At 38.8% G+C, this 21,947-nt stretch overlaps 1 protein-coding gene across 2 annotated transcripts in view; it reads left to right on the top strand.

The window, feature by feature from the left end:
• The window catches only part of FAF1 (Fas associated factor 1), a 147,440-nt gene that overhangs the window by 122,798 nt on the left and 2,695 nt on the right, over nt 1-21,947 (top strand). For both annotated transcript variants that reach the window (XM_056498111.1, XM_056498112.1), the window contains exons 16-18: nt 6,396-6,476; nt 6,799-6,876; nt 9,807-10,022. In XM_056498111.1, the coding sequence (XP_056354086.1) occupies nt 6,396-6,476; nt 6,799-6,876; nt 9,807-10,022 (375 nt within the window). The remainder of the gene's footprint in view (nt 1-6,395; nt 6,477-6,798; nt 6,877-9,806; nt 10,023-21,947) is intronic.

Genomic DNA, 21,947 nt, shown 5'->3' with positions numbered 1-21,947 from the left:
TGCTGTCCCATTCTTTTCTCTGCCTCTCCAGGGTTCTGAGTCAATCATGAGCTGTTGCTGTGTTGGCCAGATGACACTTTGGAAACCTCCTGCATCTTTTGGACCATGCTTTTGATGTGCCCTTGTACATACATGGTCTAGGTGTCCTGCTGTCTGTTTTTATAAATTTGCTCCTAAAATTGCTGTAAGAACAAGCCACAAACAGCAAAATTGGATTAGCAGCACACTGATGTGCTCCCATAAGAAGTGGCCAATGGGTAATTCACTTGTGGATTCAGTGACCATCACCTGTGAAGCCACTTGGCCAGGATACAGTCCCACCTCTCCCAGTGCAGTCAGGTCTGGAACTGAAGTCCAACCTCATGCTGTGTATGCAGAGTTATTCTGCAGCTGCTGCACTAATGATTTCATGCATCTGATGGACATATTTTCTTTTTCTAACCTTGTTTGCTCTCCTGGTCACCACTACAGGAGGTGACACCTCGGCTCTGCTCAGGCAGTGGGGCTGGGGAGGTTTTCCAGAGGGAATAAATGTCATTAAGAAGTTTCTCCTGTGAGCAAGAGAGGGTATTTCAGAGCAGGGATAACCAGCCTCTGCCACTGTTAATCAAGGTGTGCCCTGAGATTTTTCAGGTGTTGACTTTGAAAAGAGCGTGTAGTATCAGTTCCTCTTGAGTATCAGTTCCTCTTAAGTGTCAATGCCTGGTGCTGGGCTTAGGAAAACAAATAATAGTTGTAAAATATTCTACACCCTGGAATGTCCATTTTTAAACACCCTGTGAGGTTGCTTGCTTTAAATAAGTTAAATAATCATCTCAGTGTGGCGTGATGGGCCTGAATAGATCCGAGTTAGTTCCTTTGTGAGATTAATGTGAAGAGATCTGTGATTAAATCCTGGCATTACAGCACAGCACACCTGTTCTGGGCCCATCCTCAACATTTTTTCTTCATTGCCTGAGGAGGAGGCTTCTCAAAGGATTACAGTAACACTTTTTGACAAGCTTATACAGGGCGGAGTTTCCATGTAATGACAGGGCTCATTTGATGATGCCTCAGTAATGCATTTTTTATTTTTGCTGTCAACATTTATTACTGTAGAAGCACTGACTGTTACACAGCTGGTCCAACTTGTCCACATTTAAGTAACAGTAGGTCTCTGATCGTGTTTATTTTTGTCCTTATGCAACACTGGCACTCCTGCTCTTGGATTAGACTTCAAGGTGGAATTGTAATACCCAGAGTTGCTTCAGAGACCTTATTTTTACAAATACCAGTTAAAACCTTTCATTCACTTTAAACTATGTCTGCCAGCACACTGGGCTGTAGTGTAAAAGAGAGACACTTAAGACTTTTTAAACTGGAAAAACTGCTGTGAGCAGACTCTGAAGATAAGCTGTAGAAAACTGTAGACCTGCAGAGTCACCATCTTTCCTCTGTTCTTGGGTGACATCTCTTTCCTAGATACTTCTAGAGCTTAAGGAAAACAGAAGTCCTTCCTCACCAGTATCTGGATGGGGATTTAGAAAACACGTGAAGGAAAACCAAAACTCCAAAACAGCAGTATAAATTCATTTTCTTCTTTTCCCTGCCACAGTGCTTTGGTGATTTAGTGGCCAAGGGATATTTTCAGAACTGTGCTGTGAGAAGCCTGGTATCACCATGTCTTTTCCTCCTTTTCTGCAGGGGAAATGCTTCCATCAGCTCTGCATGAGACCTCTGCTAGGGACTGAAGCTCACATGTAAATCAGTAGAAATCAGGCATCTGAATACCTTGAATAATCTGTGTTCCATCTAACAGTGTCATGTGTATCGTGGTGTATAGTATTTGCACAACAAGGGATTATGAGAATCCATGAAATTCATTAAATTCCGAAGCACAAAAGCATTATGGTGATGACAGCCATCTAGCAAAGACTGGGATTTAACCCCTCAAAAATCTAATTAGCACATTTACTAATTATTATTAGTTATAACTAATTAAACTACAGTAATCAAAATCTATTTGATGAAATTTTTCGATTTTGTGTTTGTAATATGATAGCAGCCCAAACTATGGGCTTCCCATTGAGCTCTTGTACCCACACACCCCAGTAGGTGCAAGTGCTGCCTTCAAGAGTTCCCAGCATGGTTAGAGCTTTGGCAAAGTGCAAGGCAATGGCAGAGGGAAGAAAGGAGGGAGATAAAATATCTTCAGTCCCTTGCCTTTTAGGCTGTACATGTTGGTGGCTCCAGTCATTGAATATTCAGCCCAGCTGGGCAGATGTATCAGGACTGGCTGGCTCTTTTCCCATGGAAAGGCACTGCAGGACTCCTTGAAGGTTTTGGGTTTGGTTTTCTTCTTGTCACTTGAATTAATTCCCAAAATTCAGTATCTGGAACTGAGCTTTCAGCCTTCAGTGTGAACAGGCAGGATCCTGTGGTGGTTCTGTGCTGTTCTGCCCCTCACCCTGCCCCATCCTGCCTCCTCTCATGGTTCTGCCACCACTAAAACATCCATTTGCTTTGTCCTCCTTGTTCCCATACACCCAGCACATTCTGTGTACACTTTTTCCTTCCATATATTCCCCATCATGTATGTTTAAGTTATACAGTGTGCAAGTCTGTCATCTTAGTGAGTCAAATTAATGCCTTTCTTGCACTGGTTTGTTTGGACAAAGGGGTGTTTCTCTTTAACGCTCCCATGAATAGCCTTAAGCATTTGCAGATTTTAATTTCAGGAGTGGTTCAGTGAAATGAACTGTCTTTCAGATAGGCATTCAGCATTTGTAAATACATTTTTTCTTTCTTTCTTATAGTAGCCCTTTACTCACTGGTGCTCTGAGAAATGTTTTCTGCTCCTGGTTATGTTCTCAAGTTCTGTCTCGTCCAGTTTTACTTCACAGTAAGACTGGTCCCAAAGGGCAGTGGGGAATAAAACAGCACAGCTCCCTGAGACAAATCAGGTACAAAGCTGATTCCTGGGGTTAAATCAGTAAATCCTACCTTCAGAAATGACAATAATAAATAGAGAAAAAAAAATGCCCAGAAGGGCCAATTCTGGCTTTTACAGCAAAATAACCCATTCAAAAAGCCAAATATTTTTAACTTGTAGAATCTGAAGTCCTTAATTCAATCAAGAATCCCTCTTTGTCCATCATCATGCATCTGAAAATGCCTGTCAATGGGTATTTCACTATTGACTTCAACAAATAGTTTAGGAAATAATTATATGAGAGAGTTATCCTAAATTTCTTCTTAATCTTATCTATCAGGTTTTTTTAGTATTGATGCACTGGATATTACTCTGGAGAAGGTTTTCTCTGGTCAACTGTAGCTCTCTCATAACTGTTTGATATTTTGGGTTGACTGTATCTCTAAGAAGCAGAATAGCAAAGAAAAGTCATAGCTGAAGAATACATTCTGTGAATAAAAGCATTTTTTATCAAATTTGCAACTTTCCATTGAATATATGTCTTCCCATTGTCTCATTGTCAAAACAGGAAAGCAGAAATCCATGACTTCTCCCCTTTTTAAGTGCAAAGGAGTGTTGTCCCCTTGTCTCAAGCCCCAAACCCTTGGGATGTGGATGGTTTACATTCACACCAGCCTTCAGTCACTGCTGTGGAATTCACAAATGCTGTATAACCCTTGTTGCTGGTGAAGGCTTTTTAACTGACCCAGCATAAGCCATGCCTGTTCATACTTTGATTTCTTGAATAAGGAAGGTGCCAGTTCTGCCTTCATTGCAAAAGCTCTGTGGAGATGCATTTAGTGATGTTCAGTCAATACTGACTGCAATTTATGTAGGGTCTAACAGGAAAATTGTCAGCTGCTTCAAATTTTATTGATGGATAACACTCCTGATTTTTTTAATATTAATTGTTAGTGGCATGACTATTCTTGACATGTTCTTTGTTAGTGCAGGGGAAGATTGTCTGCAAAATATTTTCTTCCACTTTTCCTGTCACTGTTGTGAGTTTTCTTTTATTGCTTAGTGGTGAACTTGAGGTATCTTTATTCTTCTCTACAGGACGAGATGACTAAAACAAGAAACTGCATTGCAAAAGGAAGAACTGCTTCTTCTAATGTTTAAAATTTGTCCAAGGTGTAACTCTGAACTGAACAATACCACAATTTAGCCGTAAAATCTGTGGAGCTGGTTCCTGTTAAGTGTGAGCAGTGTTAGCAAACAGAAGTATTAACACAGAAGTAGGTACAAAGAGGCATTTCATGGCATTACATCTGCTGCTTACCCAAAGAGCTCTGGATTCCAGGCTTGTTTTTAAGGTCTGTTTCAGTAAGAACAGTATTATTTCAGTGAGATGTAGGGCTCAGTGGCGTGATCATTTACTTTTAGATGTGGCTCACATATTTCTATGAGGACCAGGCAGTCATGCATGGTAATTCTTCACATTCCTGACATCTTTTTCATAATCCTTTCTATGAGGATGATAACTGCAGAGAGTAGGGAAGAAAGAATTTTAACTTTTTTTATGTCTGGAATTCATGTTTCAATTCTAGTTGTAGAATGTAGAGCATCAGTATTTTTTTAAATTCTATTTTTTCATGAACTACAGTAACTCTATTTTAATTGCTAACAATCTTTGATGGAGGAGAGCCTGTAGTTGCAATAGTTTTTTTCTTTACTGTTATGTTCTATCTATGAGAATAATTTGGAAAACCTCTGTGTATTCAACAAGCTTTCCTCATATTTGGAAAACATAAAAATGGGAGCTGTTTAATTATTTCAATGTCCCCTCATCTCAAAAATGGAATATTCATGTAGGGTAGTTTCTATCTATCAGGTTCAAGTTCCATGAGCAGAGTACCTAAAACTTATAAATATCCAGAATAGCCAGGCAGGGGAAAGGTTATTTGATGGTTTTTGTCTTTTTTTTGCGTTTTGAAAGAATTACTTCTACTCGTGTTTTGGCTCTGCTAAATAAAGTGATGATTTCTAAATCCTGGAAATTCAGGACACACTGATTGTAGAATAACTTTGGGTCCTGTTTCTGTAAGGAAGAAGAATTACTTCTGAAAAGATTTTGCTACTTTCCAAGTGGAAGCTGTATGATTTTCTCTGCAGTTTGTCCTTTCCTCCTGTGTTTGCATTCTTTAGAGATTTCACCACAGAGATGTTCGAGGATTTTTGGAGGGACATCTTGGCATGTTTCTATGTTGGAATAATTACAGTTAACGTGAGCTCCTCCCATTCAGAATTGAGTTTTTGCCAAATAATGATATTTTGAGGACAAAATCGATCACTTAGCAAAATGGTTCTTTTATGTGGAATAAATGTGGCAGCTGAATGGGAAGATTACATAATTCTTCAAGAAGCAGTAGGTAGTAGACTTTAATTTCTGTGAAACATAAGGGACAGATTGCCCCAGTGCAAGTGCTGTGTTACTGATAACTGCAGGGGAGACCCTGCTGAGCCCACCAGCAGTCTCACAGCTAAATCCTATTGATTTTTGTAGGGACCAGTGCAGCCTCTGCAGGGCTCTGGGGGATTATGAGATGTAAGATGAGTAAGCACAGGGAAGCAGCCACTGTCTCTGCTTCAGAGGCAGGGTATGAAGCTATTGATTGTACACTTTGCTTTATTTGACATCACCCCAGTGCAGTTATTCCAGCTTTTGGGGATATCCACTCTTTGATCCTCCACTGTGTGGATGATGCCTTGCTTTGTCATTTGTGTGTTTTTAGCAAGCCTTTATTTTTTTGTGCTGTGATTGTTGATAAGATGCTTTTTGCTGGCATGGTAACCTTCTGTTCCTTGCTTGCTTGCATCTGTCCATTTGAGATACTTCAGAGCAGGACCTGCTACTTTCCCATCTTTGTACAATATTCAGCACTGTGAATGGAGGCTTCTGGATGATGTTTGATAGTCGTGACCCTGGATGGACCCTGCCCAGGGCTTTTTGACCCAGGAAGGACCTGGGATTGGGCTTTCTCTGTCAGGACCAGCTATTACCCACTGTCAGTCTGAGTGCAGAGCTAATGAAAATCCAGCCTCAGCATCTAAACCACACTTCCCCGTTACAAAACCATCCAAGCTGTTGGGTGCAGGAAGGAAATCCCCCCCAGCTCCAGCCCATACTCCCCTGCAGTGACCCCTCCTCTGGTCTCTGTGTCTGCCATGGCTCTCATGGCTCTCATCCAGCGCTCAGGCCAGGGCTTGGACACACCATTCCCTTACTTGGCAACTGAATCAAAGCTTCAGGTAATCAGAATTTCTAAAGCCCCATCACCCATGAGGCGTCTCTGAACTGTTTCTCCTAGTGGTAGCTGGGTGATGCTGAAGTCACTGGGATTAAAGAGTGCTTGTGAACATAAAGGTATTTATCATACTGATCTGCTGTTTGATTTTTTTTCTTTTTCTTTTTTTTTTTTTTTTTTTTTTTTTTTACCTTTAGGATGAGCGTGAAGCCAGAGAAAATGTGAAAAGAGAGCAGGACGAAGCATACCGCATCTCACTAGAGGCTGACAGAGCCAAGGTGTGTGCAGGGGGAGAGACCCCATGGGATGGGAACCCTTTGGAGTTTGGGAATGCCTTCAGCTGTGCTCTGAACATCAGACCCTGAAGTCCTCACTGTTGTAAAGTGGCACCAGATAAAGTCACTAGGACTGGATGTGGCTACATCTTTTAACTAACCCCCCTGGCTTCTTTTCATGATAGAATTTGGGAAAGGAATGGCAGGAAAAAATTGCTTAATAAATATCCTATCTCTCTTATTAATTTCTATGGAAAAATTGAGAAATATCTTTGCATTTGTGTTTATGACATATTTATGTGGGGTTGTCCTTTATGTTTGTTAGAGGGAAGCACAAGAGAGAGAAATGGCAGAGCAGTTTCGCTTGGAACAAATCCGGAAAGAGCAGGAGGAGGAACGTGAGGTGAGGTGTTTTAACTTTTCTGATAGCTTCTTGAATTCCTGAAGCTTATGACCACTGAGACTGTCATTCAACACACACTGCAACTTCAATTCAAAGCATACTTTTTATGAGACCAATTTTCTTTACTATTATTGATTTCTTACTATATATCCGTGAAACAAATTGCAGCTAAATAATTTTCATCCACTGTTTAATAGCTTTTCTGATTTATCATCTGGGTCTCAAATATAGCCAGATATCAGATGGAGCTGCACAGGAGATCTGTGAAATGAGCTCCATAAGTGCTGGAATCTTTGGGAGGCTCTAACCTGTTTTCTGCAGACACTCCTTTTAAAAACATGGAGCCCTTTCATTTTTCCAGGAAGTAGCACAAAGCCTACCTGCAAATCTGATAGAAAAAGTTGCCAAATTTAATTTGGGAGACAATCCACTTATTTTAAAAAATTAAGAAAATAAAATCCATTATCTTGAAATTTGGATTTGTGATACTTTAAAAAATTTCTGAACAGTCTTTTACAGAATATTCCTTAGAATGAAAATTGGTTTTAAACGAATACTTTATGTCTCTAGGTCTCTGTAAGAAAACAGAAACCCTGTGCTGTGAAGAGTACTGCTCCTCAAACTGTTATTTTGTAGATTCTTTCAATTTTGTAAATGCTGAAGGTCCCAGTGCCTCTCAGAGATGGCTCCTGCAATCTCTTTCAGGGCCTAGACTAGATGTGAGATGGAAATTCTGTGAGGTTAATAGCAGCTGAGCATGAATCCACTGTAGCAGGAGCAGGTTAACAATCATCTCACACTCGGGCTCAAGCAAGAAATATGTTTTTCTTTTCTAACTTATTTTGCATGCATAGAAACAATAATTATTTCTGCTTCATTATATCTGCTCCTGAACCTTTTCAGATACCTTGGCCTTTTGGAAATGGTTTTCTTATGCAAAGGCTGCAAGACTGGCCCATGTTATCAAAATATAGCTGGGCTTTCCTGTTTTAATGCAGAGTGCAGTAATGAAAATAATAGGATCTGTTTGCTTAGTAGAACAAAAGGGATTTTAACAATAATGTTTACTAACACTCCCCATTTTCAAGTATACAGATTACTTGGACTGAATTGTTTTGCAACAGTGTTTACTTACAGAAGTGGCTTTATGTTCAGTTTGTATTTTAAAATCTGACTGTTGAGCTCTTCACATACTGAATATCTTTTTATCAACAAACTGAAATTGCTTGTTCAGGTCCAAGAGTTTTTAATGTGATCCATCATGTCATTGTTTTCTGACTTGGATGGCTGGTACAGAATATCCATTGTAAATTGCCATTTTATGTTGAAGCATTGGAGAGTGGTTACTTTAGGGAGCGACGTACTCTTTGCACAAAGGAAGGAGCTCTAATGAGCTACTGTTGTTTATTTTTCTATAATATAATTGATTGGGTTCAGTAAATAATGTAGCATCTGTTGTTATACTGTGTGGGGAAATGTCAAAACAGCAAGATAGTAAGCAGGTGGTTGAGAATGGAGAGGGAGAAAATTAAAATAGAATCTATTTAAAATATAATCTCATAGTAGATGAGCAAAAATGAACTCAAGTTCTATGTATAAATATTTATACTGAGATATAATTTGCTCAGAGGTGTGTGTGTAAGAAGTAGACTATTTAAAAGCCTTCATAATCTTGCTTCTGCCCAGTCCTTTCCCTGCAATGTAATCACCCTCCATCAGTTTCTGTTGCTAAATGACCTTGGGGAGGTTTTCAAAGGCACAAATAGCAACTGTGTATACTGAAATTTCCTTGAAAATGGGTAAATCCCTGCCTGACTGCCTCTTCAGTCTGAAAAATGTGTCTTTTAGGCACATTTAGGGGCAGGCAGTGTGTTTGTGCTGCTTCTTCCATTCATAGCACTTCTCTGGATGTACTACCTTAAGTGAGGTCATATTGTAACAGAGCTGCTTCTGAGTATGATCAAATTTTTGACAGATGCTGATGCTGCCCATGAGTACCAGCATGCCCTTAAAAATCAAGCCCATCTCATTCAGCAGTCAAATGTTAGCCATTAATTTTATTAAAAAAAAAAAATCTAATCAAAGGATTGGTGCTGTAGCAGCTCCCAGAGACAGAGGACAGAGAACACGGACCTGGGTCCTGCCCTTACAATCCTGACATCAGCAATGTTAGCAGGAAGACAGTCATGCACATAGTGACTGTCATGTAGTGTCATTGCTATCTGAGGGCTGATTTCATGCAAATTGTTGCAGAAAATGTGTTCACCTGTACTTGCAACCATCTTCTTGCAAATACTGCTACTATTACTACTACTACCAACTTTAAATCTTCAAGCTCCCATTTCTGTTCTCCCAGTTTTCTTCTTTAATCATTCCTACTTTTATACGTACTCTGTGTATCTAATGTACATTTGTGGCATTTTTAATTGCATCTTTTAACAGTGTTTCAGTTTATTTATGGTAAATTTCTTGCATATATTTCTTTTCACTCTGAACTGCCATTAATGGTCCAGTCTACTGCAAATGGTCAATTACCATTGCAAGAGGAAGGCAATTTGACAAGCTCTTTTTAAAGAAATACTTTTACTGCGTTTTAATTTATACTCTTTAAGGAAGCGATTGGCCACTTGACAATTATTCTCTCATTCAATTTTTTTCCAAGGCTTTCTGCCAAATGATTAAATTACATATCCCATCGTGCATTAACTGTAGACCTAATAATATGTGTTATAAAGAAGGATTTATTTTAATTAGTTGTCTGGTGGGCTGTTATTAAGGAGTGAATAAAAATTATTTTGTCATTGAGATATAAAGGCTCTGGAGCGCTGCGACACATCTTGAAGTTCTAGAAGACATAAAAAGAAAAGCTTTCTGCCCTTTTCTTCTGCTGCTGGCATTGCAAACTGAAATGGTTGTTTTTCCTTCCCCAGGCTATCAGGCTGTCCCTGGAGCAGTCTTTGCCCCCCGAGCCCAAGGAGGAGAGCACTGAGTCTGTCAGCAAACTCCGCATCCGGACGCCCAGCGGAGAATTCTTTGAGCGGCGTTTCCTGGCCAGCAGCAAGCTGCAGGTTGTCTTTGATTTTGTAGCTTCCAAGGGGTATCCTTGGGAGGAGTACAAGCTGCTGGGCACCTTTCCGAGGAGAGATGTGAGTAAATGTGCCTTCCAGGAATGAATACCTCTGCTTCTTCCTTCTGTGGGTTGGATGGGCTGGGGTTATAGCACAAAAGGTAAAAGGAGTGCCTGGGGATGTTCGAGTGCCAGGTGCTGGCTGACCAGTGCTGTCAGATGTTGCATACAGAGCTGTGAGACCTGCCTCCAGTGACATTGTAAAAAATCCTACATTTCAGAAAGAGCTGTGGACCATATTCAATAAAAACTCAAATATGCTGAGCCAGCTTTGCTCACATCCTGTTTTGCAGGAGACTCCATCACCTCATGGTTTAGGTCTGTTATGGGCTGGTACTTCTGATCTTTCTGGTTTTGCCATTTGGATGCACCTTTATGTTATGAACAAGGCTCAGCATCAGATAGTACCCAGTTATGAACTTTTAACTACATTCTAAGAAATATTTGATCCACCTGTTACATAATACCAATAAATAATTACGTCTCCTACCTTGAAATTGTATGATAAAACACATCTCTTATCTTGAAATTGTATTATGAACCTGCTGTGGCTGGTTTTCAGAATCAATACTACTCACTGCTTACAATATCCAATTAAATTCTGTTGATAAATCAACAGATAATTTTTGTGCTGGCTCCTAAATTTCTTAGATAATCCACCTCTGTGTTTTCTGCACAAATTAGCTTTCATTTCTTATTTAGCCATTGCTACAGCAAAGGTGAAAGTCAGTGAGTCCATGCTCAGTAAATGTGCAGGGGCCCTGGATAAAAGGTGAAGGGAATGAGCACTGCAGAGATGTCAGGACAGAGCCAAACACAGTGGTGAGTGAAGTTCAGCAGCTCTTTGGCCATACTGCCTGAACTCTGCAGAGGAGTGGGGCAGCTCTGGACCAGCTGGGGTCTTGTTTGCTGGAGGCATCTCCGGGAAACTGGTTAGACCATTTTTCATCAAAGGAGTTCAATATTTTGGATTGCTTTTCTATTTTGTTTCCCATCACTGCTCCTGGGGGAAGTTCACTAGGAATGAGGCTCTGACTGACATATTTGCAGCAGTTTGTGACAGATACCTCTTGCTCTATCATCTTCTCCAAAGGAGAAGAAGCTCATCCTTAGCAAGCATACAACCTTGTGAGTGGATGTAGTTTCTGCCCTGTTTTTGGCACAACTGTGAACAGGATTGCAGTGCTTGCAGCTCTTCTTCCACCTTTTCCTGTATTGGAAATCCTAATCAGTCAGACTGAAAAGCAGTGTTTAAGGAATCTCATTAATCACTAATTAACTTTACTCCTTAAGCATGCACTACCATTTCCAGTGGAACCAAAGACTAGAACAGGATTACTGATGGTTCAGTGTACTTGGCAGAAGAAAAAGTGTGTTTGCAGTCTAAACAATGGGTTGTGCATTTTAAATATTTTGCAAGTCATGCCTCCCCACCTGTAACTTACTTCTGATGTAATACATATTTAATATAAAAACCCTACGGGTATGCCCTCTTAACTTTTTGCATTTGTTTTTCACTTTACACTGGCTGCTTCTGTACTTAATCATATCATCATCATTATGAATATTAGTCATCTGTTAAAAAAACTCCCAAATTTATCAGGTGAATCACATAAGAATAAGTTCTAAAATGAGTAGAGAAGGAAAAAAATACCACTAAATTAAAACAGCCTGGTATTGTCAGTACATCTGGGAAACTGGCAGGGAGAAAATGCTGAGGCAAAGAAAGGAGAATTTAATGGCAGGGTCTGGAGCTGTTGGTCTGTTGTGTGGGAAGCAAAGACCCTGTCATCTTTTTTCTATGATTCCAACCTAATAATGCCATGTATGAGGAGTCACATAAATGATTCATGCTGATTGACTCAGCCATGTATGAATCCCGTTGCCATTGTGACCACCAGAGCCACGACACACAAAAAATATTCCCCAGGGGTTTGCTAACACTGAGAACTGTAAATGACATCTGTCATGCTCCCCAGGTTTGGAAAGTTGGAAGCATGCAACTCCACAGACAGATTAAAAAAATAAAATAAGGCATTTTTGCAGGGTTTGGAAGAATACAGTCAAAGTTGACTGTATGACAAAGCCATCGCCTTGGGCTTTGTGTTCTGTAAAAATACACTGTAAGTTATCAAGACCCTTCTGCTGTGTGGTGTGTTACAAACATGAACAAGAATCTGTGCTACAAGGACAGAGCACTTGGGATGCTTGTGCTCTAGAAAACAAGAGCATTTAAAATATACATAACATTTAAAAAAAATATATTTGAAAGTATCAGAATTACTTTGCTGGAGTTTTGCTGCAGTGAGATAATACATGTCTTCTAAAGTTAGTTTGTGGGTTTTTTTCTATCCTAATCTGCTTTACAATAACATACACACCCCCAAAAGTGTTTCTGTCTTATCAAAACAAGGGGATTATCTTCAACCATATCAACATTTTCTTGTGATAAACTTATTAGAGCGTTTTTACCTGCTGTTCAAAGCCATCAGTCCTGATACAGTGTTGTTGAAGTATTTTTACATCTTTCATAAATAAAAATTCATTAGTTCTAAATCCTATGTTCCAGGTGCTTACACAGATATCCCTAGCTAACTTAAAGTTGGTATCATAACCCTATTGTACATACAAACTTCTACACATGAGTAAATAACCAGATTAACCTTTTCCAGACACTACTTGTAGATTTTAAAGCAGCAGTGACATTCCAAAGCAGTTAAGCACATGCAGTGACTTGTTATTGGGTCTTTGTCACTGACTGTGTTGTTCTTTCTGCCTGTGCTGAAATGAGATATTAACCAGCTCCTCTCTCTACCTCAGCACCACATCTTGTACCACCAGTGTGTGAGCTTGGGGCAGCAGGGAGCTCATGCCTCAGACTCTGGAAGTGTTGGCAAGCACATCTTTGGGAGTGAAGGGCTGTATTGTATTTCTTGGCATTATTCTGAAATACACCTGCAAGGCTTTGTGGGAGCAAATGTGTGCACTGATAAATGTGTGCTGATTTCAGAGTTATAGTTCCCTGTCTTCCAGAAATCACATTTAACTATAACAAAAGGAGCTTACTCTATGTCTATTATTGTGCTCAGTCAACTTATTAGTTCAGTATTTAAGTCTCTTTCTCTTAAAAGCCTTCCCAAACTCTGACTTCGGTAGTCCTCTTGACCTCCCAGCTGCAAGATCCTCCTTCTCCCAGTGCCTTGGAGACCTCCAGATAATCAGTTCCTAGATTACTTCAGTGCTGGTGATGTGCACAAGTCTTCCTAAAACTATTCACATCTTACAGGGTGGGCATTTTACCCCACTTAGGCAAGAAGCTGAAGTGGACCAGGTCTGGCTGAAACTCTAAGAGGAATGTGCAGAAATTTACCAAAACTGCTTCAGCTGCCCCACTAGGGTTATATGTTTGTGAATGTTTTGTGGTGTCTCTCAGAAAGGGAGGGTCAGGCATGATTCCTCCTTCTAAAAGCTATGTTTGAAAGACTGAATTTATTAATTTCTCATGAAAAGTCAAATTTGCAAGCTATAATTTCTGCTGCTGATTTCTCCTTGAGGTGGAGCATTAGTTATGTATTTGAGAGTATGCCTTCTGCAGACATGGTATTAGAGACTTAAGCTCTTTATTTACTGTATCTGGAAGCCTTGGTAAGCCAAGACTTGTACAGTATTTCACATTTTATTTTTCTGAGCCACAGCTTAGGATCAGGTGGCAGTTAAGTCACTTAAGGTTATTTAAATGCATCTAAAATGTTGCTTAATAATTCAGAACCAGTTTGCTCTGTTTAGAGTATTAAGATTTTTAAATCCTTTTAATTAACCAATTTCAACAGCAGTTTAAATAAACAGAAACAAAAAATCTCCCTTGAAAGGGCAGAAAAGAAATTTAACTCAAATTGCATGTCAGTTTAAAACAGATATGATCAGGATTTAAGTAAATTTAGGGCCAGGGAATTCATAATTTGGGAGGATATGGGAATAGAGTAAAGATATTCCTCCAAACCCCAATGTGATTGTTGATTCCTGTGCTGTGGCAGGAGTAGTCCTCTTTGATGCTCACAGTGGTAAAAGTAATGCCACAGGATAGTAAGTTTAGCTGCAGCACTTAGTATGGAGTCCTCTGAGCAGGTACCCTCTAATATTCTCAGAAGGGTGATTGTTATTATTGTTATGCCAGGTAGTTTGACATTTTGTATATCAGTTCTGACAGCTGTTCTTTGTAAGGATTATTCTGAATTTCACACCATGCAAACTATTGCTTTCAGATAACTTACTTTTGAACTCATTAGGTCATGTTTAAACTCTATAAATAGTTCATGAAAGAGTTAAATGTTCAGGACCATCTTTGACTTTTAACATTCTTCCCCCTAATCATGATCTTGATAGAAAAATGGAAGAAAGGTGATATTGTGATAAAGGATTTGTGCAGTGTCACAGCTACACTCTATAGTATTGCTAGTAATTTCATGTGAGAAAAGTAGCTTGAATATCTGTTTTATAGCATAGGAGGATTTCAGACGAATCAAATATTTTTTTCTGATAGGTGCCAAAATTTTTGAGAATTACATGTGATACCTGTAATTTCCCTAGTAATTTCAGTTACTGATACTTATCTTTTGTACTACACAAAGTAATAGTCATCTCTTTAATTCACATAATTTAAATTTTTCTGCTCACTGGTGTAATGTGCTCACTCTGATCTAGTTTACACAAGGCCACAGCCACCTACAAAGGTAGATGTCCCTCCTCCTATCATTTACAGCTTTCCTTAAGTCAATACCACCTGCCCTTGTCTTTCCTCTCCTTTCAAGATCTGTTGTTACTTTATTTATTCAAGCAGTTAGGTTTGGTTTAGTTAAGACACTGAGAAGTTGCCTAAGCAAATTGGCCATTCCAGACTGGCATATTCCCATGCCTCTTTTGAAGCCTGGTTTCTGACCCTTCTTCCTGATGACTTGTAACAGTGGAGGGATTGGAAAGATTAACCTCGAGTGCAAGAGGAAAGGACACTGAAGCATTTGTAGCTCCCAGATTTTCCTGCTTTTAACAAGTTTGTTGCTCACGAAGAACAGTATCACAGTCTTTTAGTCAGCACCTAAAAATGGGAGTAGGTAACATTCTTGCTCTGGTGAAGTCAGTGACAGCACCTGAGGGAACACTGAGTGTATTTTGATCTTGAAACGTGATGTAGACACATAATTTCCATATAGGTAGTAAAAAATTCTGTAAATATTACAGAAGGATTTTTCACAATGTTTTCTTCCAAGAAAGACAGACTTTATGTGTTTTTTCAGACCCAGTGTCTTTACATAAGTAACTGATCCAAAATAAAGGATTAAAGCCCTTCATGTATCAAGTCACTGAAAGGAGATCTCATCTCACAGATGTAAGAAAAGAAGTAGAATTGCATTCTGTAGATCAATATAGTTTTGATCTCTCACAGCAACTCTATTTGAATACAGGGAATGTTTAACCAGTTTCAGGAAATAGGTGTGCATTTCAGATGAGCTCTTTCACTCAGGGCTCTCAGGAGTAAGCAAGCATTCACCCAGCGCTGAATGCTCAATGCGGGCGCCAGCTCTCCATGAATCATCCTCATTAGTTAGCCCAGTGACTAATGCCAACCATGGCATTAATATATTCCACCCAACAGCCCTGCAGTGCACATCCCTTGCACCCAAAGTGCTCTTTTATTCAGCACTGCCCCATTTTACAAAACATTTATTTCAGGGGAGGCGTGTTATTGTTCGCAGGAAGATGCCTTAGTTAAGCTGTAGAGCTCTGCTCTTGCATGTGACATTACCCAGCATAAACTGGGGCTAAGATATTTTGTACTTTTTCTCCAGAATTCCTGTTTAATATTTGTTTTGTGGACTTTTTTCAACCCATGTAGGAAGAAAATGAAATGATAAAATACCAATAGAGAGCCTTTGTACTAGTATGATACTAAGACTGCTGTGTCTGGTTACCAGAAAATTTAATGATCTCCTGCTGTTTTGGTAATTGCATAAGTAATGCATCAGACTAAATCACCAAAGCAGTCCTAGGCACTCTCTTTATTCCATTTACTTATCTACCAATCACAATGTTATACTGTAGATATCATTGTGATATCTGAACATCTTAATCCTTTGAACTGGTGATAAAAATCCTTTTGGATTGTTTTTATGCAATTATAATTAAGTGCACATGAGTCCAATCATTGGTCATTCTGGGAGTGCCTGTGTTCCCATCCATTCCCCTCTGGGATGTATGCAAAGCACAGTTCTTACAGTTCATTTGGAGCACTAAATGTATTTATATGTTTTCAAACTTCCAGAGGATGTGCTTCCTTTCAGCTCTTCATCAGTCTCCATAGTGAAAGCTGTAGTATTTCTGGGGATGTCATATTTTTTCTGTGTAGCTAGCACATTTAAAAATAATACATAAATAATTGTTAGCTCACTATATGCGCACAGGCAGCAGTGCTCACAAGTAATGGACTTTTTCTCCCAGGCACAGCAGAAAGGGTGCTTAACATACAAATGCTCTCATCTGTAAATGCCAGTACTTAAACTTCTCTGCTCAACAAGAAAAATGAAGGTAAATAGCATGAGGGAGAAGACAGTGGAGCTCTTCTTCCTGCAGGTCCTTTGTCAGGAAAAGACAGGGTCTAGGCTTTTCTGTCAGCTTCTCTTTCTTTGAGAAACAGCACAAAGAGTTCCTAAATAAATCAAAGATTTCAAACCAGAAGGAAGGAGGGGAGGAAAGCAGAAAATCTGAGGAGATCTATTCCTCAAAGCCTGAAGTCCTCCAGTCTTGGAGTTGTTGCCACTGTGGGACCATTAATGGCCAGGTCAGGACTGCAAGTGACTCCTCTGACTGACTCCAACTCCATCTTCTTGCTCTCAAGGCAACTTGTGTAATACTTCAGCACCATTAGCACCACAACAATAAAAGTCATATTATTCAGAGAAGCTTTTCTTAATTGAAATACTTTTGTGTTTGCACTTCTGCCAAAATGAAAGAGCAGATTGGTTGTCACTGAAAATGAGCTATCTGAAAGGCTAGAGAGATGCAGCTTTTTGTAATGATTTTTTAAAGTGAGATTAATTCTTGGAAAGAAGTATAAAACAGATATTCAATGATGTTGGTCACTGGATGTATTTTGGCCCTATTTTGGACAAGTACGGATCACTAAACAAAATTTCTGGTCCTTGGCTAAAAGGAGGCACAGAGCTGCCTGAGAGCTACCCAGGTGTATACAGCCCTTCCTAAGGCCTTTTGCTGGAAAGCAGATAAGCTACAGTTGTGTATTTCTTTCATTACTCACTGTTAAAAAGGTATAGGATTTGGGTAAAAATCTGTTATTTTTAAAAATATCATTAACCTTGGGGCTTTATTTAATTTTGGCCAAAAAAAATCATTTTTGTGGTGTTTTTAAGCTTTGTTTTGCCAAAAGGAGGTATTTATTCCAGCTGAAAAATCAGATTTTCATTTGGAACTTTTATAAAGCATCAGATAGTCCAGGTGCCATTATACAAATATTAGCAACACTGAGTTTGGGCTTATCCTTGTTATTTGTATCACCCTGTCATTACATTCAGCGTTTTAGAAAATGGGAGAACACAGTTGCTGTCTTAATTTACTGTCAAGTAAGTCAATTAGTGCAAGAGAGGTTAATCAGCCTTCACTGGTTAAAATCTATGCAGCAATTTTTTTTTAAAAGTATAAGTTATGTTAAGGCAGTGAAAACTTAGACTCTATTTCAAGATCAACTGCATCTCAGAGCACTGCACGGTTTTCCAAGGGGAAAATGGGAAGCATGCTCAAAGTAGAGGATATAGCATCACAATTTTCTGTTTTATCAACAGCTGCTACTTTGCTTAGTAAATGTATTTTTAAATATGCTTTATCTAAAATATGTTTTGAGAAGACCTCTTCAGAGAAATAAGGCAGTCAGTGTGATGTATTGGATTAAAGCTTTGTATTTGGATCGAGGCTACAAGTCTTTTACTATGACATATTTTTCCTTGTTTGTGACGGCTTTCTTCAATTCAGATGTAAATTATCTCCAAGTTTATTCAACTAAGCCCAATCTAATTGCATATATTTCTATAAAGTAACTCTACTTTTGTTTGTTGCTCAAGTTGAGTGTATTATCTGTGTAACCCAGAGATATTTCAATAGGTAGAAAGGATTCACTGTATTTGTTTGTGTGTCACTCTGAAAATATAGTTTTTTAAACAGATCTGGTACTTTACCAGGTGTGCCTTTAAGTAATTTCTATTGCATTTATACTTTAGGAGGATTAGGAAAGAGAGTAAAAGAACTCTTTGTCCGTTAGATTCATTAAATGTATTCATGCGTGTGTAAGTGGTATAGAGGCTGTGCTACTCAGGAATCAGATCCTTGTCCTAGGGTGGAGAGAAAGGTGAAGGGTGTGATATTTACTGCTTGTGTAAGTGTCATAATAATTGTGTATTTGATTCTTTATTTTTAAATTACCTTCCTGGGCATTAAGCCATTTTTTTTTGTATTTATCTTTTCCCCGCAGAGTTAGGGAGGGTAAGGAACCACACCTTATAAGTGCTAAAAGTACAGCTGCTCAGGATGTGAGTGTGTAATACAACAGATAGGTCATCAAAGGTGGAGACAGAAATAGCTCAAATGTTATTCTAGAAGGAAAAAGACTTTGCTATAAAATGTTATTTAGACTAGCATTGGTTTTGTTTTTTGATTTATCTAAAAACCCAATTAATTTATTCAGAATGAAGTGCAAGGAATATAAGAATTAACATCACTACCTTGTGCCTTGCAGAGAGCCATAAATAATTTGAACTTCTAAGTGGCACAGAAGTACTTCCAACTAGCTAGTGCTTAGTTGGTATAATCACTACAGAATTGACTTAAACAAATACTTGTTTAGATGATAACCTCCCTGGCACCAAACTGACATTGGTTGTGTAACAAGGCTCTTTAAAAGAGGAAGCCATAGCTCCAGTGCACCAAAACCTAAGGGCCCATAAAACTGAATCCATAGTTGGAATAAAATTTTGTCTATCAGCTTAAACCTATTTCAGTGAAAGCAGCTCAGGGGCAAGATCTAATACCAGCAGAAATAAAGTCCTGTAGCAGCTCTGGTCATTTTCCTCAAAGGAGTTTTCCCTGAAAGGAGGGGGGTGTTAAAGGTTTGCACAGAAAGTATTTGCCTGAAGATAAAATCTCCTGGGGCACTCTGTGTTCAGGGCTTTGGGACAGCCCTGACTGCACCTGCATGGTATTGTGCAGGGCTCTGGGAGCTTGAATGTCAGTAATTTTGCTGTCACTTGTGTTCTACTCTCTGCTTCTGGACACTGAGTCCCTCCTCTGCCACCCTCCTCACTGGATAAGCTTGCAGTCTCTTTTCAAGGGGTTTTAGTTCATGTGCCATTATAATATAAAGTATTAGGCATTAGCAAACCCACAAAAGATTTGAAAAATACGTTCAGCTGGTCTCACAGTGTGATGCATGAGGTGACTCCTAGAATGTGCTTACGACTGGTAGAAAGTCAGTTATTGTAGAGCTTGAGGATGTAAATAAAAACGTGCCTTTAGCATTTGTTAAGGCCTTTATCTAATGCTGAGGGTGAATTTTGCAACCTTAATCAATAAAATGTTCATTCCCCCACATAGGTGGAACAGATCAGTGATTTTCTGTGTAATTGCTAACAACATAGAATAAATCTTCAACTAATACAGGTGTAGGGCTTTGGGACAGTGAAACTTTTATCATGTGCAGGGCTGTTTTGGAAAGAGCATCATGCAATGGCATCAGAGCCAGAGGGTGTCAGCTCTGAAGTGGAATCCAGAATTTATACTAATGGTGATGAAACAAGGCACACAGATGTACATCTAAAGGCATTCTATACTTTTCACTGTGCAATAATGCACATAAATATGAGTGAATGAGATTCAGTAGAACACTACACTGAACACACCTTTGCAGGCTACAGCTCTCTCCTTTGATCTCTCTTATAGACTGTTTTTTGGTTTCTAATTCTGTTTTAAAATACTGTAGGGGTAGAATGCGTCTTAGCTCTTATACTTCATATATATACAAGAGAAACCATTTCTTTTGTTAGGTGGTGTGTTCACTAATAAGGCTTCTATTCTTTGTAGTAAACAACATATTTACAAGCCACAAATAACAAAGTAGAAGCTGCAGAAGGGTTGTGGTGTGATAATTAAGTACAATGGCGACCCATATGAACAGAAAATGCCAAGGAGCTAAAACAAAGCAACAACAGCTTTGTTTGTTGACAGATGTAGGAGCCATATTGTTAGTTAATTGGGTAATGGTGTAAACATTTGCAAACTCTGCTGTCCCTCAGTGAATTAAGCAGCACACTGAAATTATGGTGAAAAGCTGCACAGTCCTTGTGCTTCAGGTACTCCAGAAGGCTCCTAGGACCCTTCTCACTGAGGAAGGAGCATCATGTGTTGTTGTTATTTAAGGCACTTGAAGTTTGCAAACCTTAGACTAGGACATGTATCTGGAATTAGGCTCAAGTGAGTAACACGTTTCCATGTGGTTACAGCCTGGAACGTTGTGTTCAGTGCCTAGACATACTTCTAAGATTTTTTTTCTTGAAAAAAAAGCAAAACAAAATGGTTGCAGGATTTGAAAATAGAGGTGTCTAAATTAATATGGGCTTGTACTGAAAAGAAGGAAAATTGCTTCTCTCAGGTGCCTAATGCCTCAGAAGCTGTGAATTGCACAGACCCCTCTTTACCTCACTCCCTGTTCAGTAACAGACTGTAGCAGAATACCAAAACATTAAAAAATGCTACAAGATACTTAATTAGCATACTTCTGTAATCACAGACTTAAATGCACTACTTTGGCTGTTTTTTACGTAACAGGTTTGCTTTCATAGATAATAACCTTTCAATAATTCAAGCAGCATCTGTGCAGGAATGCATAATTGGACTGTAGATAATAGGAATCTAAAATTGAGTCTGGTTTTTGTAAATTATTTTTCTCTTCAGACATTTAGCAGTAGCTCACCACAGGACATGAAGCTTGAGAAAATACCTTCCTGCTTTGGGGATAAAAGTAGTGCATCTGTTTGGTTTTTGGGTTTGGTTTGGATTTTTTAATTATGTCATTTAAAAAAAATCTGCAGTCAGATGAAATTGCACTGATTTTGATGGTCTTATGAAATGATAAGCCTTGAATGTTTGTTTAAATAATATTTTTTCCCTAATTATTCAATAAGACAATAGAAATGCAAATATATTTCAAGTTTGCCTGATTCAGTTGGGAGGAGAGAATGAGAAGTGATACTATTTTTGTTAAAAGGTAACAAGATTAGTAAATAAGGCTTTTAAGAAAATTACATGAACATTTCTTATTAATTCATAACATTTCATGTGCTGAACCCTTAAAATTTTCAAAAAAGTATTTTTAGAAAGCAGTGGCCTGCTGTGATCATAGATGAAAAATTTAAGTTTGGAAAAATGTTTATTGGCATGTGTCTGCATTTATACCTATAGCATAAGACAAATAATCTATTATTAGTCTAATAATCTATTCTGATAACTGGTGTGCTCACACAGCAAAATAAGCAAAAACAGAATTACAGGGAAAATAAGTTTAAAAATGGAAGTGAAATATTTCAGAAAATGGATCATCTTTCTGCATGAAGCTTTGCAGTATTCTGAAGGATGTCACAGCATTGGCATGTAAATTTGAATGTCAGAAGGACACTGGGACACTTGTTGTCCTTTATTTGTCTATATAAGTAAATATATTGTATAATAACCATGCAGTTCAACAGTTTTCTCCCAGCCTGGGATGACTGAGGTGTCTGGAAAACATTGAAGTCTGAAGTGAAAAAACATTTGAAAGATTGAAGTGTGTGGAAGATGGGTGTTCCAGCACATGACTTGGAGCAAGAAAGGGAGTAGGAAAATCAAGTCTCCC

The sequence above is a fragment of the Oenanthe melanoleuca genome, chromosome 8, assembly GCF_029582105.1.
Source record: "Oenanthe melanoleuca isolate GR-GAL-2019-014 chromosome 8, OMel1.0, whole genome shotgun sequence".
In the NCBI taxonomy this organism is placed as follows: domain Eukaryota; kingdom Metazoa; phylum Chordata; class Aves; order Passeriformes; family Muscicapidae; genus Oenanthe; species Oenanthe melanoleuca.
This window is presented reverse-complemented; position numbering and strand designations above follow the sequence as displayed.